Source organism: Melospiza melodia, chromosome 3, assembly GCF_035770615.1.
Source record: "Melospiza melodia melodia isolate bMelMel2 chromosome 3, bMelMel2.pri, whole genome shotgun sequence".
Lineage (NCBI taxonomy): Eukaryota > Metazoa > Chordata > Aves > Passeriformes > Passerellidae > Melospiza > Melospiza melodia.
The window spans coordinates 61,054,957-61,071,018 of record NC_086196.1 but is presented as its reverse complement, the minus strand read 5'-3'; the positions used below and the strand labels follow the sequence as shown (position 1 = coordinate 61,071,018).

Here is a 16,062-nt window from a genome sequence, read left to right as displayed (position 1 = left end):
CTAAAGCAAATGTAGTATAAACACTGCAGAAGGAGGAGGTGGGGGGAAAAAAGACAAATTATTGCTAGAATGAAGAATTAATTTAGCTTAGCCTTAGCTCACACTCTTCCCTCCCTCCTCTAAGACTCTTGCATTTATGTGCTCCTTTGAAAAGCAGAGAGATGAGACTGGGTAGTTCAGGAGTCAACAGTGAACCTTTCACTGAGCTGGCTTAAAGCAGCAGCGCTGATCATGCAGACCCCTTTCAAAGGAAGATACAATGCTGTGCTTTTCTTTATTTTTTAGGATTTTATTAGGCTTAGCTTTTTGATTCAAAGAGATCCCAAACATCCTACAAAGATAACAACACCCCAAAATTTCCAAGTGTTCCTTCCAAGAACCCTAAGGAGAGCTCCATCTGGAGTTGCATCTCTGATATCCACATAACTTCAATACTTTGCCTTCAGACATATCAACTTTTTTTTTATAAATAACCTTTAGTTAGAATTTGGTTTTCCATCCCCCTTGAGCATGCTGGTAGAGGGAAGGAAAACGTCTTCTGCGACTCAGAAAAGAATAAAGGGGACTAAGCAACAAGGAAACAGTGGGTGTTACCTGTCCTTTTGTGAAGGGAGAGCCACAGACAGGAGTAGGCCTCTATCATTTTATTCTCATTACTTACACAGTCACTGCACCGTGCTACAAGTTATTAACTCAGAGCATCCTACTCCATGTTACTGGCTTTGCACAAACCTAGCAGAAAGGAACATTCTGCTAATGGTTAAACCGTTGCCATCAACACTTGCTACTAGGTGAAGAACAAAAACCCTGTTGTTGTTACAGGATGCAGTCATCATCATCATCTTTAAAAACTATATATAATTTCAGTAATCTCTTCCTAATGCTTCAGATGCACGTACTGAATTTGAAATAATTTACAGTTAGTCTTATAAAGTTCTGCTTGTTTTTCTTCCAAAGAAAATAGCAGCATATTGCGAAACAGGAAGGTCCAGTAGCAAAATATGTAGCTATTACTAAATAATCCATCAAAAATGTTTTCCTATTATGACGGTGCTGTTTCATTTCTTTGCATATGTCTGTTGCAGAATTGACTCAGACAAACTCTACACAGGTATAGTCACAAACATAAAGCAAAATGGTTTTCTGTAGTACTAAGTGAAAAAAGGTGGTGCTGTTTGGCAAGTAATTACCTGCTTCTTTGCTATTCTATGATCCAATCTGACTTGAAGAGCAAGGTGGATGTGACCACTAAGCATTTGTCACTTTGCCATCCTCTGCCTCCTGTTTTCATGCCTTATTTTGTCCTTACTCAACTTCAGAGTGGAAGATGAAGCCTGCAGAGTTCCTGGGAAGATGTTGGTGAACAGAATCATAGAACTGAGGTTCAAAAACCTCACACCCCGAAATCCAGAACAGGTGAATTGTGTTTGCATTACATCTCAGTTAACTGAAGAAAGAGGCTGCCACTGCAGTAAAATACAAGGAAGTCATCCCTTCTGTAGACTAACACCTGTATTTTCATCTGCTTGAACTAACGTGCAGGGACTTGTAAGAACAATGAAGTTGATGGAGTTTTTTTCAGTGGGGAATACTGAAAAGCCAAAAAGAGGAACATTCAAGTGGAACTACTTTCAAATGCCCAGCTGCACATGCTGACTGCTTCAACAAAAAGGAAAAATTAATGAAGGTGAAGAAGAGTCCCTCTCACTGATGTATATCAGGAACGTTATTTAAGAGTGGCTCTTTCCAGCAGCAGTGACATTTGTTCTCCCAAAACAGCTGCTGATAGTGAGAAATAAAGCCCATTATTGCACCAGGTTCTCCATGTAAAATGTGCACTGCAAATACTTTTGAGCAGTTTAATCTTATGCACTCTTTATTCACTGTGATCCTTTTGTAGTAAAGTATGTACAGATGCAGCCTTAACTGACCATAACCTTATGAACTGGTTATACTAAAACTACATCCTTACACAGCAGCTCTTGCCACCACAGCCTTTGTGTTGAACCAGATATATTATTTTTGTTTTTATGCAAAATTCAAATAATGTATTTGAGTATTGAGACAACCATCTGGTACCAGTAAATACAGTTAATTTTAAAAAGTGCAGTCTTAAATGTTTCCATTGGTTTTCTAAGCATAAAAGTTTCCAGGAGAATATGAATGTATTTCTAGCGTGAACTGGCTACAAGCTCATTGTTACATGAAGGGGTTACTTTGCTTAGACCTTCTCTTGGCTGTTCCTCTGGTGATGGACAGTATCAGTAACTACAATACCATAAGGAGAATGCTACAATTTGTCAGGGCACTTAACTGTCTACACATTGACTGTGAGGACAGGTGCTGTCAGATATTACACTAGTACACTTCTTGGAGTCTATTATAAAACCTGTATTTTTATGACACAGTTAATATCAGTCTTCCTCCCTGCTGAGTCTTTGTACTGAAATAATCATTGTAAGATTAAAAAAAAAAAGTCCTTTTATTCCCTAGAGATTATATCTAAGATGTAGCATAATCACAGAAGGAACTGCTGATTACACAATGAACTGAACACCACAGTGAGTACAAAGCCGAATATAAAGAGGACATTGTATTCACTAGGCCAGGGGATTGCAATTTGTCCAAAAGAAAAGTCATGCAAAATTTAAGTTTTGAATCCTGCCATTCAGTTAATAAAAGCAGCTAATATAACTTCTGAATTGCTGGAATTACACCAGGACTCTTTTCAGGGTGTTTCCTGTGCACCACTGAAGAGCAGTTCATGTCCCAGGTACTGCACGTTACAGATGTGCTGCTGCTCAGTCAAGACACGGAGCTGCTTGAAACAGAACAGGAACACAGCAACATTCCCAGGCAAGTCTTGTTTTTCCTAGAAGCCCTGGCTCACACCTAGACACAGGTTTGAAACTGGATGAAAAGGCAGAGCTGTTTTATGTAACTTACCTTTACTAGAACACAGCCATCTTGTTCAAGAATCATGCACTTTTATCATTTAAAGTACCATAGGAATTTGAGGAAAAAAAATGGGTGAATGTGAATCAGGCACAATTTCAATTCCAAACGATTTTCAAATTTTTAAAAAATTAATAATTACACATTCTCTCTCCCTCTAATACAGAAAATTATGGGGTTTTAAATTAGCCATGTGTTTTTAGCATCTAAATGTTTAAGAAACAATAGTTTATTCCTCTGTTTATCCATTATGAATATAGCTCATTCTGATTTGGAATACAGCTACTCTAGGTGAGGCTGTCAAAGTGCATGAAAGAACATTTAACACATTTTAGTGCCCGTGCTACAGAGTACAGTATGCATTTGACTTGAAGAGTATGCACAACTTATTCCTTTGATTACTGTATCTAACCTCAAAGTTAAATGGACCAAACTGGCTACAGTAGATTTGCTTACAAAACAAATCCCTCAATTCAAACCCAGTAGAAATACTATCCTTCCCTTCCAAACCTGCAGAAAATCCTGTCCACCCTTCACCAATTGTAAATTCAGCTTGAAGTTACTGACCCAACCTTGGTCCTTCCCCGTTCGTATTTCTTACATGAATTTACAGTAGAAATGGTGCAAAATAGCAAGACCTGTTGGAATAGGCAGAAAGGACTTCAAACTTTAATCTGATTGGTTTAATTTTTTTTAGCATGAGGAAAAAGAATAAAGTTACAAGATTCTTTTAATATTTTCACAATGTTAAACTAAAACTGAGCTCTAGGCTACATGTGTAAGTAAATCTAGAACACAAAAGGGTTAAATAAGATCTTCTTTTAAGATACAAGAACTTAAGCTTTCTTTACGTTTAACAAACTTCACAGAACAGATACTGCAAAGGAACAACCCCCTCCCCAACTTTTTGTTTAAAGTGAACATTGTCCATAATTCACATGAACTTTAAGTAGTGTCCTCTCAAGAGCCACCTTGAAACCGTCTGCACTTGTAACGAGATTAAAGAGAATATTAAGGAGGAACAAAATAGCATCTTCAGTATTAATGCAGAAAAGTCTTGTGTATCAATCAGAATGCCCATCAAAACCTAGGATAGGATTTTGTAGGAAAAGAAAGTGCGTATCACAGCAGCCGCCAAAATCCATGTTTTTTTTAACTCCTCATGGCAAATGTAAATAATATCCTTGGACAGTCCCTCTCACCAGGACCACTTCCTGAAAATGCAGCCCATTACAGAAGCTTTTGCTGCTGGTTCATATTCTTGAATAAGAACAAGGAAAAAAACAACAGCTTGCCTTCCAGACAGCTTGCATTTATAATGATGGGACACTTCTGATTTGCTTCATGGTTAATGCTAATACAGTCAGATGCTGAGTGTGTGTGTGGAGAGACATATATATATATATGTGTATTACATATATATGTATTCTTTTTTTATTAGTTGTCTAATTGTTAAATGTTCCTAACTGGCTACCAAAGTAACAGTATAATTTGGCCTATAAGGAGTTAATTACCTGTAACAAGTAGAATGGAGGATGACTCATACAAGCTGGGGTTTTCCAAGTGACAGGTTACTTCACCCTCAATGTTTCACATCTGCCCAGTAATTGAAGATGAGAAATGTCGATCCCTCCCTCAGGTTTTCTTACAAATGTACCCATTGTTAATAACTTACTAATCGACTGTGAAGTTAAACTCATTCAGGATTAAGCTGGGCGACATGGGCACGAATCACTGTTACCTGCAGAAGCCCCGCGTGCAGCAGGAGACAGCCCGGTTACGGTGTTTGCTTTTATGCTTCCGAAGTGGCAAAGCTGGTGCGGCTCGGCTCAGCTCAGCGTGACACAGCGTAACAGAACCAAGGCTCTGACCAGATCCAGGTCATGCATTCACATCCACCTGCTATACTCACTTTGTGGGCAGGGATTTTCCTGGGCGCGTTCAGCTGCATAGAAGGAGGGCTGGTGGAGCCCCTTTGATTATCTCATTGACACTCTGAACGTGAGGAACACGAACTCACTCTGACAAAGGGCGTTTGTTTTACAGGTTGTTCCCCAATACTGTTACTGAATTCCGTTTGCTACAAAATGTCCTTTTTTCCCCAATATGTAAGTCTAGCTACAGAAAGTCAGTCTGTAGAATCCAGCCATGGCTACTGTGCTGTGAATTAGCCTTATTTGATCAATTATCAGATACCTGCACTTAGCAAAAGGCAAACAAGAGCCAATCAGGTTTCGGCCAGTGGGAATGGCTGCACTGCTCAAGGTATGTGGAATCTGTTCACACAACGCGTAGAATCTCTGTGGATGCCATGTAAAAAGTTATGCACCATTTACTGCTCCAGGATGGAGTTGGCTTTAAAGAGAGATCATAATTTAACAGAGAAGAAAGAAAAAAAAAGAAGGAAAAAAAAAAATCAAACCCTGATAGGTTCTTTATAGTAAGATACATATAAAAATTTTTCATAAGAATCTCTGTCCCCCTTTCTTTTTGGCTTCCTGGGAAGAACCGGAAAGGTGTTCCTACCCCAACAGAATCCCTGATGCTGGTGACACTGCCTAACTCAAAAGCCACATGCGATGAAGGCACGAGTGACCAGTCAGGTCTTCTGGGCTTAAGCAGCTGCAGTTGCTGCTCCGAGTAGTATTTCACCTCCTCAGGATTCAGTAGCAGTGAAGAGGTGAAAGGCTGCACATTAAACAGTTTGTCCGAAAGCCATGTGCATAGCAAACTTTTACACCAGCTTCTATACAACTATTTGTTTTAACTCTGCAGCTGGAATGTTTCCAGCATAAGGCTTTTAGAGTGACTCCAGCAATAACAGAAGCCTTTGGATTTTTCTTGCTTTGTTTAAATCCACTAGCCATACTCAAAAATAATATTTCTTCATGTTTTATTTTTATACGGTGGCTAGCAGGCACCTTAGTAACCAGCCAGAGATAGATTTCAACCACCATCAATCCCTAAACTACAGTACCAGGACGGTTGGCTAAAGGAAGGAAACTGATTGGCTGTAGTCTGAAACTTGCCTAGTACAAGGTGTCTGGCTGACTTTGTCCTAAATAAGGCTAACATTAGTGAACTAAGAGAACAGCATTTGGTTGCAGTCTTGCACTCAGGAACATCCTTCGCCAATGCGTTGGCAAGATCTCCCTACTTTCCGATCCAGTTTCACCATTTTCATGATGGCCTCCTCGCGCCCGCGGCCCATGTGGTCGAACGTGCAGTCGTGCTGTTCGGGCAGGCGGTGCAACATGCAGAACACGTAACCTGCCACAGGGAGACAGGAGACACGGTTAGGGACTGCTTCCAGAGCTGGCATCTCACCTCAACCACAAGTGAGTAACCCCCCTCTACTGGGGATTACTCAGTGCTCAAAAATTCACACTATTTCAATCCTTTACTTATTTTCTTGCAGGGTAACAAATATTTGATCATTTACTGCCTTTTGTTGACAATTTATCAACACAGTACCAAAGCTCAAGTCATACAAGATTTGTGGGGTTTTTTTGCCATCCTCTCATACTATACAGGAAACCTCCAAAATCATCTAGGCTACGTACCATCTACATAGTAACTAAGCTAATGCTTTTGGGTTTTCACTGAAATCTTTCCTACTTTTGAGTGGACTTTGTTGTCATTTCTGAAACTCACCCATGGTACTCTAGGGTGATCTCCCAAGCAGATTTTCAAGTCAGAACTGTTGAATTTAAGCACCTTTCTTCCTCCTCACTGCCAGCAGTGACAGCAGGAGAGTTCACTGCTCCTTCGCTATCCTGGTTTTCAGAAGCTTCTCCCCATGAACCATTCTGTCACTAACCACAGTGGGGAACAGGCATTTGTCACAGGGACATGGCATGCCACATCACTTTGCTCTGCAGCTGAGAAGTTGAGGTTATTGTCTCTTTGTCTAAAGCTCCTCGATGTTACTCAGCTTTCCAGGCAGCACGTGACTTAGAAACATGCCAAGACTTTTCCCTGCAGGTGAGGAGGGCATCTGCCATCGACACCACTTTCTAGTCTACAAAGGAAATCAGCTTTTTCTTTCTTTGTCCCTAACACCTTGTAACAGTAAAGACAATGCCTCAAACTTCCCACCTCCAAGATGAATGTTAAATAGCAGTGGATGCTATAGGAAGGAGAAGTCACACAGATACAGGGCCCACCAGTCCACTGTATAGAAACCAAGTGTGGTTCATGTATATTTTTCCTGGGATATTTTTCCTACCTGATGGTGCAAAGAGTAACACTCTGCCTCTTACTTGAAAGCTTTACATTGCTGCTGCTCCCTAAATGCTCAAAAGATATTCAACCCACAACATTATAATATTTGAGAGATGGAAAAGGATAAAAATGAGTGAGAGAATGATTGGGAGAGTGTTTTGTGCATACACACACACACATATTTATGAGAATATGTGTGTGAAATATCAATACAGGAGAGAACAACTTGCTACCTTTATATTAGAGTAATTTTTAAGAAAACAGAGAGGAGAAAAGTGTTACAAATGGAATTATTTTTAAAAAGTGAAGAAAAATTGATTTATCTTTGTTTCAGTAGCATCAGGCTATGAAAAGACACGGCTATTATCTGTGTCTGGCTTTGAAACCCAGTTCTAGGAACAAAGCCAAAAAGACAAGTTTTCTGTATTGGTATGTACAATTCAGAAATATGTATGGAAACATGCAGATTGAATTGCTATGTATCTGACCCCTTGTGATCATTGCCTCCACTTCAATCTCAATCTGGGTCATACCACACACAAATGTGATAAATATCTTTCCTGAGGTGCCAAAAATTCAAGATCTTATTGTTAAAATGAAAATATCCTTGGACTATAGTGCCAATACTGAACAGGCATTTCACTCAGTTCCCTCTCACAGAAAGCAGGGTCTGAAGGCTTCTCTTATTTCTTGAAATAAGATATCAAATTGCTGAACCAAAGTCCACTGCAGGTACAAGAATCATAAATACCTACCTGGATGAGCTCAAAAATCAAGTTCATCATCTTATGTACAATGAATGTCTAAGAAGAAGATGCAAGACACCACAAAGATATGGATTGGGCAGGAGGTGTATCACCCCCCTCTAAATAAAAATTTGTTTTAAATCCTGGCAGTTTTACAGATCCTTTCCAAATGTTTAAGAAGCATATGTAGAAATGCCATCTAATGTTACTGAAAAGAAGTCTTGAAAATTTATACCATTTACTGCACTGCTTCACCAAGACCCCTTTGACAATTCTGTAAATGTAGTAAGGAAGTTCATATTTCATGTGATTTATCACTTTTGAACGTGACCTTTCAATTGTGCCATTTCTTCCCCTTCTACAAAGCCTCATGCAGACCAGCACAGCTTCATGGTATTCCTTTCTACCCTGCCACCCCTAATACAATCTATCCTCTGATTTGCCCAATCTTTATTTCATTTTTCAATACCTTTTATTTCTTTACAGAGCACCTGTTTGCATGCAGGAAAATCTGTACTGTATGCTATATTTATTCCACATGACACATTATTTATTTTTTTTCTGTTCCCAAGAAGTTTTTTTTTTACATTCTTGAACAAAGTTTCAGTAACTGTCCACAAAAGAATGGCAAGTGATTTTCATTTTTCCCAGAGTATGAGAATAGTATTTCTAATTTCAGTGACTAAATGATCTAAACCTGTTATTAATATATGCATATATATATATTTAAATATGTACTGCTAATTAGAACAGATAGTATCTAATGAAAGAATACCCAAGCTCATTTTGAATGTTACAAAAATAGTTCTGCATATATTGGCTGGTTCATGGAATGGGTCTTATTCTGGTTGAATTAGCAATGCAGATCTCCTGGAAGCTCCATTTCCAAAAAGAGAATTCAGATCTTTATTCTCACTGCTACAAATGCTGAAGTCACTTTAAAGATTGGAATTTGGTTTTTTGTAGGTTTTATTTAAAATTTAAAGGCCTTTAAAACACTGTTATTCAGCAACTAATTGAGTGACATTAGTTCTGAACATTTTTTCATTAGTTCAGAGTGGGTATATTCAATTAGGTTATTACTGCTGTATTCACTCCTTGTTTCTTCAGTGTTTGGAAAATCAGAAGGGACACTCTGTGCTCTGCACGTGCACAAGTGCCTGAGCTGCATCAAGGCCATCAGATTTTACAGCAGTTCCATTACTGACTGGTGTGTGCTGGGGCAGAAGGCCAACAGATGCATCTGTGTTTTGATCCTTAATGCCAATCCATATTTAGAGGTGAAACCTTTTCTCCTGAGAACTCTGCTTCTACGGTTACAAAGCAGGTTAGATGAATGAACTCCTGCAGTGTATATGCTGCTAAGTTCATTATGGGATGGTATCAAATACTGGTTGTGTCTCTTAAAGGAATTTACTGCAGAAATGCTTCTTTTAGCACACTATCACTAAAAGCCAAAACAAATAACTTTTCTGCTAGTGTAAAGAGCATTGCAAAAGGGAATCCATCTGCCAATGGAAGTTCATTTGCCCAAGTCATCAACCTAAAACATGCCAGATTTCCACTCCCAGTGCAGATGATTTCAATCTAGTAAATGTAATAATACATCTCACAGCTCTGCAACTGTTTTCTGATGTTAGAAGTAAACTATGAATCACCCACTCCTCAGGTCTCTAATGCAAACATCTTGGAAAAACATTATGTAGTGCCTCAAAACATTTTTGCTCCTCTGAGCACCACAGAAACTTCTACACAATACATCATAAAAAAAATTCACTTCCATTTCATCACCAGAGCAAAAATGGCTAAAGCCATAAAGCAGAGCACATCCATGCCTTACAGAGGAGCCACTCAAAGGAAGCCCAAGACTGCACAGCAGCAACTATGAAGCTGCTTTCATCATTCCTGAGGAACCTGATGGGAAAGGATATTGGAGAGAACAGAAAACAGAACAGGCTTCCATATTCCAGACCAGAAAGTTTATCACAGACCTACAGCATGCTGTGTGTGGGTAATGAAAAACAATTGCCCTTTCTCCTTTGCTACACTCAAGAGCCCTGGTACATTTTTGAGTTTCTGAAGGCTGAGCCGTTCAAGTATCACTGCTGACATGGAAAGGCAAAGCCCTTCATTACCAAGTACCATCAATCATCTTAATTGTTCACTCTAGACATTTATCCTTTCATTGCAGGCACCAACTGCTCTGAAGGTTTAGCCTTTATGCTACAGTGACCCCTTTTGATACATTCAAAGAAACTCCCACTGGTAGGTAAAAGAAAGTGAAGTCAACATTACCATTAACCCCTGAGCTTCTGGTACTTAAAAATCATCTTACCTATCCCACTAGGATCAGTATTTATTATTTTCATTCCCAAGTCAACAGGCAGAAGTTCAGAACTGTCAGAACTTGCACCATTTCCAAATTTCATTTAATAAACAACCTATGTTTCCACAGAGCCCTATACAAAGCCCATTCAAAAGCAGTCCTAGTAATGACACAGACATAATCCTGTGCTGTGTGCTTTGACTTCACATTTTTCACAAGATATTTTACTTGTCTTGCAAATTTGAAATTTTAATCAACATATGTTCAAACAGAATTTAAAAATACCTTGTGACTTAAGAGTTGAAGATACTGCAAAAATTCTCTACCAAAGGTTAGAAATAAACTGTGTAAGGTTAGAAGAAAACTAACTACACCGAAGGTATTATCTAACAAGGTATTGCATGAGTCTACAAGCAGATTTCTGTTCAAGAACAGATTTTAACATCTCTTTAAGCAATGAACATATCTGCAGGCTATCACGCAGCACAGCCAAACCAGGCAGATGAGCCAGCCGAGAAGATCAGCTCATGCTGCTGCACTGTTCAGAACAACTGCACACCACTCACCCCCAAAACAACATTTCTGCATCTCCCCCGTAGCCCTTCCAATCTGGAAAGATGATTTAATGTGTTGCAAATTATACTAACATACTAACAATAAAACTATTTATAAGTAAGTGTGGACAGAAATTTTTTCTGTTTTTTTTTTAAAGACATGAAATAGGTAAGAAATGACTGGAAGAGCAGAACAAATAGCTACCAAGACACAAAGCAAGATGCTAAAGGCTTCAGCACCGGAGAAGTGCAGTGTGAGCCAGCTCACTCCCTGTGCTCTGGAGGCTGTTTAGCAAGAACCCGCGGTAATGCAAAGACGGGAGTGTGCGCTGTAGTCCAGCCAGGCAAAGCTTCCAGGGCAGCTCGGACACACGGCGTAGGCAACAGAAATGTATTCCAGTCTGCTGGTATCTGGTATTATTCTCTTTCAGACAGCTTCATTCATGCATCTACTCTAATTATCTCTCCTCTCTGTTTGTGGGAATGCTCTGCACTAGAATTGTCAGCTTTCATTACACAACTCAAGGAAATTTCAGGTTTACTGACATTTTCTGTATAAGCAAACCAAATCCCACAAAGCTAAACAGCGAGGTTTTGGAAATAAGGAACTAAACTCTTCTGTTTCTCTTTTCCAGCTTTGAAAGTTGACATGGACTTTGACAAAGCGGTAAGTACCTCAGAATAACTTGGTTGGGAATCTTGTCATTCATTTCCAAGGGGAAAGAGAGGAGCATGCCACAGTGTGATAAAGTTTTTAACCACATAGATGTATTTATTAAAACTCCACAAAATTTAGGTACTCCTTTCTATCGTTTCCACTCCAAACTGAGTGGATGGGGAGTATTAATCTCTAGGTACTCAAAGTCAGAAGTCTCTAAATATCAATGCACATTGTCTTAAGCACTGCCCTCTCAAAGCACTTCAGTTCCATGAATCTTCACAAACAGCACACAGCTGTAAAAGGTTCACAAAACATACAGGAGGATGAAGTGTACTTTTCCTATTAACTTATTTTTCTAACCATTTGCTATGATCACTGCAACTTAATTCACGGTATTTTCTTCTTCATACAGATCATTGATACCTACTCACAACTACCAAAATGATCAACAGCTGAATTAAAGAGAGGAAAAGAAAAGAGGTGGTGTAAAACACCTTAGAATGTTTCTTTTTCTCTGGCAATTTGTCCCTGGGACTGGATGGGCACCCTGAGGCTTCCCTCCTGCTCTCAGTCAGTGATAATCTCGGGTTTCATGCTGGAAGCATACAGCTCTGTGATACCTCTGGTGCTACATAAGAGTGCCTATGAGATCCTACAGATTCATTTTGTATTTCTACTACTGGTTGTACACTTAGGAGAAAAGAAAGGAGTAAGATTTTTTTTTTTCTGTTCTTCCTCTATTTTGCTCTCTGCCATAAAGAGGGTAAAGAAATGTGTATGTATCAGCATTAGAGACAGAAAAAGCATTTGTGGAAAGGACTGCCCAAGAAGTGAATGGAAGAAGTTGTATACCAAAGAGGGAGGACATAATACTGTAACAGCCGCTGGACAGGTACGGTTAAAGATTCTGCAAGAATTCTTCCAACTGCAAGGAAAAGACTCTGTATTTCCAAGTTTGGTCACACATAACCTGTGTTTCAAAGTTGTTTTCTGTCTATTTCCTTTAAGATCATAAGCCTGGGAAGCTGCTTTAGGGAGCACACAAGAGATGCAGTGTGGCACTGTGGAGACCCTGCCAACAAAGTATGTTTTATCCTAGTTCGTGCTAATTTCAAATACACTTTCCTATTTATCTGACTACTAGCACAGAAAGATGTCAAACTATTTTTTCCTACATTGAGCATGACAAATTTTGAACAGAGAATTCATATCACTTCAGGACAGAGCAGATGCTGCTTTTTAGGGGATTTTTTTGGATCAACAATTCTTAAAGAGGTTCCACACAAGGCACTACTCTATTCCTTGTCTTCGGAACTAAGAAGAACAACTCAAAGTTTCCTCCTGTTTCTTTGAAGACATTGTATTTGGAGTGGAAAAAATTAAGATATGGCACTCTTCTAAACTCAATTTTTAACTTTTGCTATATTGAACACTAATTCCAGAGAAGTAGGGAAAATGTTTAGGAACTGAGGTTTAGGAAAATGTTTAGGAACTTAGAGCTGAGGTTTTCAGGAAATTATTTCTGAATTTCAAATAATCCCTAACCAAAGTCATAAATACAGCACATCTACTTTGTAATAGTAAGTTGCCATTAACAAACGTTTGCTATGGGTCAGGTCTGACTGACTGAGTACTGCAGGTCTCTAGTCAAGATTGTGTCCCAGTTCCATCATGCACCAGAAGAAGATGGTGGTTAAATACTTTGATTTGGACCAGATATTTTTCTTGCTGCACAGAACTCATGCATTTGAGAGTAAACACTTCCACATCACAAGTTCTTCACCCACAACAGATTTGTAAGTTAAAGCTGTTATCTACTGGGGACAGCCTATCAGTACAATTCAGGTCCAGACACAGGGGAGTAGGACCATGCAATCAATACTCCCTTCTAAAGTGCTTTATATCACAGAGGTCACTGACTTACCCAGTGGTGACAATGGCATCTGTAGGCTCCCCTTCTGACCTTACACACTGTCCCTGGCTTTTGGTCTCAGCTTTACCCACAGCCGTCAGGCACAAGCAGCAGCTGCGACACCACAAGCTCGCTCTCCAACCACCACAACTGTTGGGTCACTGCTCTTGTGTAATCTCTGCAGAACTGGGCTCTGGTCCCAGTTCATCTGTGATAAAGGAGCAACTTCCCAGAAATTAGCATTTTAATTTGTCATGTAATCTGTTGATATAACTGGAAGAAACATTTTTCACCAAAGACTTGTGCAATTGTTGAAACACAAAGGCAGGGAAAAAAACCCCAAATAACCAAAACTGGTTAAACTTTAATTTAACAAGAGGATTTTTGGAGAAATCATTTTGCTCCAAACAACTTACAGCATCAAGTGAGGTATCAGATAATAAACATCAATGATCAACTTATTTGAAGGAGGGGAAAAGTAAGGTTCAAAATTAAAAGTTTACACTTTAGGTAGGTGAAGAGTTTCCTTATTTAAACAATTGTGTGATTTTGCAATAGCATATTCAAGAGGAATTAGTATCACTGCTACACTTGTAGAAGGAATATTCATTGCCACATTTGCACGACCAAGAACACACTGAAATAACACTGCACCTCCAAAATAATTCCTAGTTTCACAAGGTTATGTGGGAAAATGAATCCAAAGAACAGGATGCACAGAAAGAAAGCAGAATTATGTAAAAAAGGCCTCCTAGTGTCCAAGGCAGCTAATGAAGTAGAGGTAACTTTTACTAAGAGGTTACACTAACACAACTGTTAGTACTGCTATAAAATTAGATCTTACACGGGATATACCAGCTAATCAAGAGGCATTTGTTTCCTACTCAACATATTTAGATTTGAGCACTGTAGCCTCTCTAGATTTGAGTGGTGTGAAACCTTAAATAAGTGTCCTGAGAAATGGCAGGTGCATGACAGAGCTCTCCTAAGGTCAGAGCTGGGACTTGTGCAATATTTAACACTTTAAAAAGAGCTGTGTGAGCTTTAGTACTTCTAGAATTCTTTACACCAAACCCACCTGAGCTTATACACTTCTCCCAGAAGCTGAGGATTTAATTAAAAGCTGAAGTGTACCCAGAAAGTTAATTAAAATAGCAAACAATACCTAGTGATTCAATAATGTATGTGTGTAATTTTGTTTAGCCCAATGAAAATGCAGGAAAGATAAGGCTACTAATAAAGACCTGGAATGAATAATGAAAGGGTCTGTGCTAACATCCAGTATGTGTGGCATTAATTGTAACAGTTCTCCTGGATCCTGCATGTATTTTGACTTCATCACATGCTGAATACAATTGCAGGTTTGACTATCAGTCTATTTCCTGAGTTGTATTACTTATGCCCGGGGTTTCAGTAGAGGTTGCACCGTAGTGATCTACAGTCTGAGAGCAGCTGGGCTGGCTGGCCAAACAAGAGAGATGCAGCTCTACTTCCTTTAAGCCTAAATAAAATGTGTTTTATGTCTTCATTCCTTATTTACACCTTCTGTTCAGGGTCTCTTAGATTACATCTTCTGCTCCATAAGAGTTTTCTGTTACTCTAGCCTCTTGCAATCTATGTCAAGAGTAATTCTTCTTCGAATCACAGGAAAGTAGAGCTCCGTTCAGAAGTCCAATTTACACCACAAAGGAAAACAAATGCTTAGAGCAATGTACACTACCACTATTTCCTTTTTTTTTCTTTTAGTGTAGATTTACAAAGCATTCCTGGCTCCTGCTTGTTCAGAATATGGCAGGAGCCCATACATGACTTGTGCCTGTAACTTGCAAAAATGTCATCAACTCAGGAATGTTTAACAGCTCTGAACACCTCTGTAAGCATTTGCATTTCAATAAGCATAAAGATACAGTAAATAAATATATTACCTTTAAAAACTTACTGAATACTATTATGTGATTATAATATCCATTGATGCAGTTTCTCAGCTCTTGAAACTTTCCTCCAAGGCCAGTAAGACTTAATACTAAAAGGCCCTGACACAGACTAATCCTATTCTTTTTACATTTGTGAAAACTGATGCACACTGATCTCAATGCCATTTCCTTAGGACATCATTATCCTAGGAACATCCACAGCAAGTAGTCTCAAATCTCAGTACCTACCTTTAACACCTTCTTATAATTGAATTATGTACTTAAGGACCACAGTGGTATTTTCCTCTAAGATAAGATTTTATTTAAGGGCACTCCTTAGGGGAAAAATACTCTAGCTCCTGGAAAGAATTCTGACTTTTCAAGCAAATTTAGACAATTCCTTTCAATTATCCTTTTTCTCCTCCCAGTTCTGGTGCAGTAGTTGTGGCTATGTTCTTTCCCCATTTCTTCCTGTGAATATCTTAGACTTTCATCAACAAAATTCACATTCCTCCCTACCTAAGCCTTACCTTGTGGTAAGTTACCTAGCTGGTAATGTCCCTTCAGGATTAATCAGATTATTATGGCATATTTTTGGGCCTTCTGTGTCTACTTCAAATATCAAATTCTAGTAGAATCAGTACTTCTGTGTACAGCTGTTAACATATGGACAAACATGTCTGAATCATTTTTAAGGGGGACTTATCTGTCCTTTTTTCCTAAGAAAAAAATGACTCAGAGACTGAGCAAATACTTCCCTAAAAGTACTGA

The 16,062-nt window shown here is 39.0% G+C and overlaps 1 protein-coding gene across 1 annotated transcript in view; it reads right to left on the bottom strand.

Moving 5' to 3' along the window:
- Positions 1–3,667: 3,667 nt before the first annotated feature.
- The window catches only part of ZFAND3 (zinc finger AN1-type containing 3), a 135,027-nt gene continuing 122,632 nt past the window's right edge, over positions 3,668–16,062 (bottom strand). Inside the window, exon 7 of the mRNA XM_063152002.1 lies at positions 3,668–6,225. Within this exon, the coding sequence (XP_063008072.1) occupies positions 6,071–6,225 (155 nt within the window). The 3' untranslated portion in view covers positions 3,668–6,070. The remainder of the gene's footprint in view (positions 6,226–16,062) is intronic.